At 33.1% G+C, this 10,126-nt stretch overlaps 2 protein-coding genes across 2 annotated transcripts in view; both read right to left on the bottom strand.

Moving 5' to 3' along the window:
- HELRODRAFT_179745 (hypothetical protein) overlaps positions 1 to 2,090 on the bottom strand; it is a gene marked incomplete at both ends in the record, with an annotated part of 4,214 nt that extends 2,124 nt beyond the window's left edge. The window contains 4 exons of the mRNA XM_009028548.1: positions 472 to 525; positions 964 to 1,179; positions 1,521 to 1,712; positions 1,829 to 2,090. Of these exons, the coding sequence (XP_009026796.1) occupies positions 472 to 525; positions 964 to 1,179; positions 1,521 to 1,712; positions 1,829 to 2,090 (724 nt within the window). The remainder of the gene's footprint in view (positions 1 to 471; positions 526 to 963; positions 1,180 to 1,520; positions 1,713 to 1,828) is intronic.
- Positions 2,091 to 6,169: 4,079 nt separating this feature from the next.
- The window catches only part of HELRODRAFT_193654 (hypothetical protein), a gene marked incomplete at its 5' end in the record, with an annotated part of 19,263 nt that continues 15,306 nt past the window's right edge, over positions 6,170 to 10,126 (bottom strand). The window contains 10 exons of the mRNA XM_009028549.1: positions 6,170 to 6,544; positions 6,580 to 6,725; positions 6,950 to 7,385; positions 7,406 to 7,487; positions 7,538 to 7,805; positions 8,052 to 8,293; positions 8,789 to 8,918; positions 9,259 to 9,345; positions 9,588 to 9,641; positions 10,006 to 10,037. Of these exons, the coding sequence (XP_009026797.1) occupies positions 7,650 to 7,805; positions 8,052 to 8,293; positions 8,789 to 8,918; positions 9,259 to 9,345; positions 9,588 to 9,641; positions 10,006 to 10,037 (701 nt within the window). The 3' untranslated portion in view covers positions 6,170 to 6,544; positions 6,580 to 6,725; positions 6,950 to 7,385; positions 7,406 to 7,487; positions 7,538 to 7,649. The remainder of the gene's footprint in view (positions 6,545 to 6,579; positions 6,726 to 6,949; positions 7,386 to 7,405; positions 7,488 to 7,537; positions 7,806 to 8,051; positions 8,294 to 8,788; positions 8,919 to 9,258; positions 9,346 to 9,587; positions 9,642 to 10,005; positions 10,038 to 10,126) is intronic.

The raw sequence follows: 10,126 nt of genomic DNA on the forward strand, positions 1-10,126 counted from the left end.
TGATGTTGTAGCTGATGTTGTTGTTGATGTTGATGATGTTGTTGTTGTTGATGATGGTGTTGTTGTTGTTGTTGATGATGATGATGATGTTGTTGTTGTTGTTGATGATGTTGTTGATGATGATGTTGTTGTTGTTGATGATGATAATGATTTTGTTGTTGATGATGATGATGATAACGATAATGATGATGATAACGATGAATTATGAGTATATGGAAAAATAAAAAATTTACACAACGACGACAATGATGATGATAATAAACTTAGGATGATGATGATGTTCATTCATTCATTCATTCATTCATTCATTCATTCATTCATTCATTCATTCATTCATTCACTCATTCATTCATTCATTCATTCATTCATTCATTCATTCATTCATTCATTCACTCATTCACTCACTCACTCACTCACTCATTCATTCTTTCACTCTCACTCTTTCTCTCTCTCTCTCACTCATTCACTCACTATTTTTCCTCTGCTGAATCTGAGATACAACAATAAGATGCCAATGGCAAATGCCTAATTTCATAAAATTATCAAAAATTATAAGAAAATAATTTAAAAATTATAGATAATAATTATATTATTGATAATAATAAAAATAATTATTATTATTAATAATGTAATAATTGTCGTAATAATAATAATAAATATTATTTCGTTATATATCTACATCATCATCATCATCACCATTGTCATCATCATCATCATCACCATTGTCATCATCATCATCATCACCATTGTCATCATCATCATCATCACCATTGTCATCATCATCATCATCACCATTGTCATCATCATCATCATCACCATTGTCATCATCATCATCATCACCATTGTCATCATCATCGTCGTCATCATAAAAATTTCATCATAAATTCATCGTAACATCACGTATATATATATATATATATATATATATATATATATATATATATATATATATACATTTATCACCATCGCCAAAATACTTTTCTATTTCAACATTTACCATCATCGAGCCAGCCAGAGGCAAAATGTGCATAGCGTTATGCAAGCTGAAGGCATTGGTCCTCTGCAGAGCTGAAGCTAGAGAGCTCGTATCCAAGCAGGTGATTGAAGTAATGTAACCCAGAAACAAATTCGTGATGCTAATGGCTATCCCGATACCCCCTGTTACCGCCAGGGTTATCCCTATGCCACGGAGTGTGGATTTTTCATTTGGGGCTAAGTGGTTCGGTGGTTGGTTGGATGGATTGTTGGTTGGTTGGATGGATTGTTGGTTGGTTGGTTGGATGGTTGGATGGTTGGTTGGATGGTTTTTCGGTTGGTTGGATGGTTGGTTAATTGATTCTCATTATCATTATCGTCATCTTCAATTATATCACCATTATCACTTTCATCATCATCGTCATCATCACTTACTCAAATCCGTCGGTTGACGTTTCTCCCTCGTTTCCTCCAGGACCTCCTTTATTTTGCTCTCCACTTGGAAGAAAAAATCGAATATTTCAGTCGGTTTTTGACAATGGAACGATTCGGTATGAATAAAATATCGATGAGGTTCGATATGAAATATCGATGAGAATCGGTGTGAAATATCGAAACGATTCGGTATGAAATATCGAAACGATTCGGTATGAAATATCGATACGATTCGGTGTGAAATATCGATACGATTCGGTATGAAATATCGATACGATTCGGTATGAAATATCGATGAGATTCTGTATGTGTTAGTTGTTGAAGTCAGCGATTAAAGATTAGATTGTTTAAACTGTGCATAAATTGTCCAAATTTTGAAATTAATCAATCGCTCAACCTAAGCAAGCAATCAACCAACCTCTGGCATTAACTCTCCAATCACTATCATCATCGTCATATCTATAACAAGGAGTTCTGAAATCATAGAAATCATCACGGTCCCATCTTGGGGGTACGAAGTTACGAACCGCATACTGATTTGGAAGAGCAGCCGGTAAAGTGATCGGTATCGAGCCGAATAGGGCCGGTGGCTTACCCGGATAGATATGGCTCGGGTGGTCGTCTCGGGGTCGACCGTAGGGGTTGTACCAGCCCCCGTGACCGTTGTAACGCATGGCCATTTTCTTTCCTGGCGATGACGGTGGTGGTGGTGTGGTTATGGTGATGATGAAGTCGGTGTGGTTTGGTGTGGTTTGGTGATGTGTTTATGACGATGATAATGCTGATGATGTTAGGACGAAAATGACGGCTGAAGTGATGATGAAAAAAATTGTGATGAAATGGAATTTGAAAAAATTATGTGAATTGTGATACTGAAAGGTGAATTATGATACTGGAGCGTGAATTATGATTTTGAAACGTGAAATATGATACTGAAACGTGAATTATGATTCTGAAATATGAATTACGATACTGAAACATGAATTATGATACTGAACTATGAATTACGACAATGAAATGATGATAAATCACAATCTAAATGATAAAAGCTATAAAGTAGATAGCTAAAATGATTATAAATAACACCGAAATCGAAGATGAAATTATACCACTGATGATGAAACAAGTAAGAAGATTGGGGGGGGAGAGAGACGAGCCGGTAAAACCACGCAAAGATAACAAAAAAACGTCTATAAAGCTAATTAATCCCAAAGCAATAACTCGAGTTACCGTAATATGCGATTGCAGAAATATGGGAACATCATTTTATTTTCATCATAAATCACGCGTTAAAAAAATTGTCAATGAATAATAAATTAATTGTCAATTAATAAAAGTAAAACTGTTTTAAAATTAAGAATTAAAATATTCTACGAAGCTCGACATCCTAAAGAAGAATGCGAACAACAAGGAAGGATAAGTTCTAAATGATGCATTCAATTGATATAATAATAATAATATTAATAATAATTATAATAATGATAATAATAATGATAATGATTATGGTGATGGTGAGGATGATGATGACGATGGCGGCTAAGAAAGATGAAATAAAAAAATTAGTTTTTTGAGTCGCGACATACCCTTGCTAACAAGATTCCAAACTAAGTTATCTTTTAATTATTGCTATTATTATTATTATTATTCTTCTTTTTATAATAATATAATTAATAATTCATTTAATTAATTATTTTATAAACTATTTTTATCAAAATATAATTAAATAGCAATTTTTATATCATAATTTTTTCGAAATTGTTACACGAAAAAGGCGTACCATAGAGTATTGAAATGAATAAATAAAAGAAAATACATATATATATATATATATATATATATATACATATATATATATATATATGTCTATATAACAGTATATTATTAATGATGGCTCTCTAACTTGGCAAAAGTTATACAAATAATTCTGATATAGTATCTATGTCATTATGTAATTTGTATATGTATGTATGTAAGTATATATATATATACATATATATATATATAAAGACAGAGAGAGAGAGAGAGAAAGAGAGAAAGGCCCAGAAAATATATGGAAAAAGAGAGAGAAAGAGATTTTAACGCGAGTAAAAAAATTTAAAAATATAAGCTTCTTTTCAACTTAATGGCATATCCCCACTGAGACACAATTGAATTATATTATATCATAATAAATTTATTTATGTATATATATATATATATATATTTAAATAATAACTACTATTATATTTGTACATAAACGTACACTTAAAAATGATTTGAAGTATATTAGTTTTATTGTATAATCAATCTTATTACGAACTAAGAATTCTTTTAAGATGATGACGATCGACGATGATGATGACGATGATGATTATGATTATATTGCTGCTGCTGCTGATGATTATGATGATGGTGATTTTTCTAATGATAGTGGGGGTGATGATAGTAACGATGATGATGACGACGACGATGATGATGATGATGAAGAGGACGACGATGGGGACTTAAACAAGTGATATTTTACGTACATAGACAGTAGATTTCATCGACTGGATGGTGACGTGATAAAAATAATAATAATAATAAATAATAATAATAACAATTATTATAATAATAACAATAATAATGATAATAATAATAATAATAATAATAGCAATAATAATAAAAAAAATAATACTTCGCCTCGTACAGCTTACTAGCTTAACTGGCATTGTGTTGGTTGCTGTTGTATTAACATTGCAACAATTGTAGGAACAACAACATCATCATCAATACCTCCATAAACATAAAAAAAATGATAATAACAATAATAATAATAATAATGAAGACAGCAAATAACAACAATGATAATATTGACGAGCAGATCTCGCCAACTTAACTTACGTACATTGTGTTAGTGTCCCGGCAACAAAAGGCAGCTTCACAATGTTACAATGCCTCAAGTTCCAGCAAAATGCAACAATGAGAATAATAAAAATGATAATAAAATAATAATAATAATAATAAAGCAAAAACTATAATATTAATATTGAAAAGAAGGAGAAGAAGAAAAAGAAGAAGAAAAAGAAGAACAAGAAGAATAAGAAGAACAAGAACAAGAAGAACAAGAAAAACAAGAACAAGAAGAACAAGATGAATTATTAACAATATAATCATTTTAAGGACAATTGCTGTAGCAAAAGTATTAGTATTAGTAGTAGTAGTAGTAGTAGTAGTAGTAGTAGTATAGTAGTAGTAGTAGTAGTAGTAGTAGTAGTAGTAGTAGTAGTAGTAGTAGTAGTAGTAGTGGTGGTGGTGGTAAAAAAAATTTAACAAATAACACTGCTTTAAGAGAGAGAAAGAGAGAGAAAAAAGAAAGGAATGAAAAAAAAATTTAACAAATAACACTGCTTTAAGAGAGAGAAAGAGAGAGAAAAACGAAAGGTATATATATATATATATATATTTATATAATGAAAGAAAAAGATATAGAGAGAGAAAGAAAAAGAGAGAGAAAGAGAGAGAGAGAGAAAGAGAGACAGAGTTATAAAACAGAAAAATAATGAAACGAGAAAGAAAGAATGCCGTATAAAGATTGAGAGAAAAGAAGAAAGAAAGATAAAAAGGTAGAGAGAGAGTGAGAAAGATAGAAAAAGAGAAAAAAAGAGAGAGAGACAGAGAAAGAGTGAGAGATACGCCCAGTAACGATGAAAAAAATTTTTAATCATTTATTTATTACTCAATGCGAGGCCAGCAATAATATTTTGATGATGAATAACAACGTTATTAACTCGCCTAATGTTTAGTATACTTGTTAAGTTGAGAGAGAGAGAGAGAGAGAGAGATAAAGAAAGAGAGCGTGAGTATAAAAAATAACAAGTTATAAATAAAAAAAAATGTTATGTGCCCTTCGTGAATTTTCACAAATTGATGTAATGGTTTTTGAGTGAGTGAATGAGTGAATTAATGATTGAATGAATTAATGAATGATTGAATGAATAATGAATGAATGAATGAACAAACAAACGAACGAACGAACAAATCAATGAAAGAATAACGAATAGGCCATTAAATGAAGAAATTGACAAAGGAAGGAATAAATGAACGAGCGAGTGAATAGAACAAATAACAAACAGACAAACAAATTTACGAGTGAATGAATGAATGTAGGAATAAAAACGAATAGACTAACAAACGAACGAACGAACGAACGAACGAACGAACGAACGAACGAACGAACGAACGAACGAACGAACGAACGATTTTACCTGAGCATGAAATTTTTAAATTTAGTAATAGAAATTTCTACGTTTTATAGATATAGTATATTGGATCGACCAAATAGTTATCACTACAGAACACACACTATAACTTGTTTTTCCAGAGACTTAAGCCGGTATTTTCTTAGCTAGATTTACGTATTTGCGCATCTAAGGCATAGCCTTCTGTTGTGAGCAATAATAAATTCAGTTTTTAGTTACTATAATTTAATGTGCCAAACTAAGACAAAATTGTTTCGTTGGTCAGATTTCAAAGTTTAAACTTTTCTATAGTTTTGTCTTGTCATCCGTCAAACGTATCAGCATTTTTTGTGGTCAACATTATCAGCATTTTTCGTATTTTGTGGTCGAGAGCATCCAATAGAACCTCAGCTGAGGGTTTGCTTCTAAAATGAGCTGTTATAACTTTAATTGGGGTGTTAATTAAATTTGAAGTAATGTTCGCCTTTTGGATTCACTCTTTTGAAAACTATCATTACGTAATTTAGTAGTAGGGCTTTAAAGAATTTTTTTTTCAAAAATTAAACTCTTCAATATTACAGCATTTATTCGTCACAAAACTCTCTCGTCATAATATTTAAGAAACAACAATGTCAACAAACAAACAAACACACACACACACAGAGAAAGAGAGAGAGAGAGAGAGAGAGAGAGAGAGTACATTTCAACTACACATGTGAAACAACTCATCACATGACAGGCGGCGATATGCTTGCGATCGAATCTGGCCATTGCAAGGCCAGTGCCCGGCACATTCCCGTTACACTATTGCTACATATTTATTAGAAAAAAAGAATTTTTCATGTTTTTCCAAGTAAATTAAACAAATTTAAAACAAAACAAAAATATTAAATAAACATAATATTGCTGTAATTACGACGAAATAAATATATATAAATATAAAAATATACATATATATGTATATATATATATATATATATATATATATATATATATATATATAGAGAGAGAGAGAGAGAGAGAGAGAGAAAGAGAGAAAAAGAGAAATAGGGAGTGAGAGAAAGAAATAGTAACTTATTTAAAACCAACAAATCTATAAAAATAATTTAGTAGACAAACGTTGGTAACAATATTAGTGATAAATATATATACATATATATATACATGTATATATACATATATATATATATATATATATATATATATACATAATATATATATAATTCTTTTTAAAAGCATCTAAAAATAATTATATTTAAAATGTAATTAATTTAATATTATAAAGTCAATGATAAGTAATAGTAGTAGTAGTAGTAGTAGTAGTAGTAGTAGTGGTAGTGGTAGTAGTAGTAGTAGTAGTAGTAGTAGTAGTAGTAGTAGTAGTAGTAGTAGTAGTAGTAGTAGTAGTAGTAGTAGTAGTAGTAGTAGTAGTGGTAGTAGTAGTAGTAGTAGTAGTAGTAGTGATGAGTAAAATTCCAATTCAGTTAAATTAAAAATCTAAATTGGTTAAAAAATATATTAGCTAATTGGATTTAAAATTACTACAATGTGTTAAGTGATCTATGTAAGAAAATATATTGAATCAAAAAACTGACACTTCATCATCTTCATCGTCGAACGTCGTCATCATCATCACTTTGTTATCTTAGTTATTATTAGTTATAGTTTAGTGACTTCTTTTATGATCGTTATCATGAATTTAATCAATTTTATTATCACTTTCACTGAAATGTTTTAACAATAGCCAAATTTCACGATTAAAAAATTGATTCGGAGGGAAAAAACCAGTCAACTGATCGATCATGTAGTCAAATATTTTGTCATTTTGTCATATTGTCAATTAAGAAAATACATTTATCAATCAATCTATTCATCAATTATCAACCTTCAATCAGTTAATCAATCTACCAACTTATTAACCAACCAATCAATCAACCAATCGACCAACCAGCCAACCATCCAATCAATCAACCAATGAAACCAAATCAGCTATTCAAACAGCCAGCCAATCAAATGCAACCATTCGAATCAATCAACCGCTTAGTATCTCCCGCCATAAAATCCGGGTCTTCCAAAGGGCTGAGGTCTGAACATTGGGGGAGCTGGTGGCGGCCCGTAGCGAGGAATTCCACCCAACGGAGGTCCATAGAAAGGATTTGGTCGTGGAGCAGGCAGTGGGGGTGGTCCGTAGGGGGACTGTGTAGTACCAGATGGTTTAAAATATGATTGCACTCAATATATATAAAAAGTAACAGACTCATGTTATTCTGGTTAGTTAGTGCGTAATATTGTACAAATGTTGATGAATGATTACAAATTTACAGAAAAAAACAAACAACAACAGCAACACTAACAACAAAATAACATTGTAAAAACAACAACAACAACAACAACGGCCAAAAAACAACAACAACAACAATAACAACTTGAAGAGAAACGTACGTAAGGATTGAAGGCAGGCCCTGGACGGAACGCAGGTGGGTAGGCTGGTGGTGGTAAAAATGGCGGACGAGCCGGTGGGAAAGCAGGGGGTACCAAAGGAAGAGGAGGCAAGGGTTGTGGTACTGGGGCAGGAATTGGTACCGGAGCAGGTACTGGCACAGGTACAGGCACAGGTTGAACTATTGGGGGGATTGTTGGGGCTGGTTTAGCTGGGATAGGAGCCGGGACAATCGCGATTTTACCTGGAGAAAATTTGTGAATAATTGCCACTGATGTTTCTCAAAGGTTGTTTTCGTTATCGTTATTATGTTGGGTTGTCAATCTATTTTGATGTTAGTGTTTTATTTTCAAATCTTATTTCTCTCGTCTCGTCTGTCACCATCATCATTCAAGTCATCCTCAACTACTTCACTACCAGTGTTTTAATTGTTTCAATCGGCATAACATCATCACCATCATCATCACATCACCACCACCATCATCACCATCATCACCACATAACCACCACATTATCATCACCATCATCACCACATCATCATCATCACCACACCACCATCACTATCATCACCACATCATCATCATCACCACACCACCACATAACCACCACATTATCATCACCATCATCACCACATCATCATCATCACCACACCACCATCATTACCACATCATCATCATCACCACACCACCACATCATCATCACCATCATCACCACATCATCATCATCACCACATCATCACCTTTCCTCTTCTTATCCAGAAGTATAAGCAAGTAGACAATTATCCCAAAATACATGAACCCAAAGAAGGCTGTGGCCCCGGCGAGGATCAACTTTGCAATACCAAGTGGAACTGAAATACATCCAGACACCTATGGATGTATGGGTAAAGTAGTTAAGGTAAAGTAATTAAAGTATGTATGTGTAACATTCAGCAGCAGTGTCATGTGGCGTTTAATTGCGAGTTTATGGTGGTTGGAATGATTTTATTTTTAACAGAAGTTTTACGGTGGTCTTGAAATGGAGAAATTCTGCTTTGGTGCACGCAAGGGCTTCGTTGGTATCAGTATTACCATCGTCTTCATCGTCGACCTCTTCGTTGTTTACATCCCCATCATCATCATCACCACCATTACCACCACCAGCAGCAACAGCAGCAGCGAAAGCAACAACAACAGCCACCGCTTCTTAAAATACCAGAAAAAAATATACCTGAAGCACGCAGAGTATCGCAAATGTGAACTGGGCTGGCACCATGATGGCATCACTGAATATCCCGAGGACGTAAGTTGTGGTGGCCTGGTTGATGATGATGATGGTGGTGGTGGTGATGATAGTGGTGGCTAGATGGTGGTGGCTAGATGGTGGTGGTGATGATGAGGCCGACGACGACGATGACGATGGTGAAGATGAAGATAGATCGAGACGATTAATTTTTGATTATTTTGAAATAAAAATTAATCCAGAAATTTGAAATAATACATAAATGCATCACCATCACCATCATCATCATCATCATCATCTATCTCATCATAACCCACCAAAGAGCCTCTTCCGGATTTCAACACCAGTGCGAAAATCCCCAGTATAAAAACCTGAGTTGAAAAACATTATTCAAAATGTATTTGAGAATCATGAAATATACATTTCAGAGCTGGATCACTAAGTGCATGGATTCACATGAGTGTACAAAAATATGGGGGCATTTAAATATGTAGGAAAGTGGAAGTCCCTAAATATTTGACGGGGTGGCGGGCCCTTGAGTTATTCAGTAGGCCGGACTATAAACAGACGTTCAGAATCTCCAATCAAACATTTTTAAATTTTTAATCAAGTATTTATAAACTACAGTCAAAGACTTAAAATCTTCAATCAAACATCTAAAAACTTCAATCAAACATTGGGAACATTTTCAACCAAACCAACCTCAACCAAACTTCAATCAAACAAACAACTAACCAAAATCGGTCCGAAAAGTGGTATGACGTTAACTGCATAATTGAAAGACGACGTATATGGTGTCCTAAGATCAGATGAAATAGATGAAGCGATACCCCAATTTGGCAGACAATCAGCTAAT

This window comes from Helobdella robusta, assembly GCF_000326865.2.
Source record: "Helobdella robusta unplaced genomic scaffold HELROscaffold_56, whole genome shotgun sequence".
Taxonomy (NCBI): Eukaryota; Metazoa; Annelida; class Clitellata; order Rhynchobdellida; family Glossiphoniidae; genus Helobdella; species Helobdella robusta.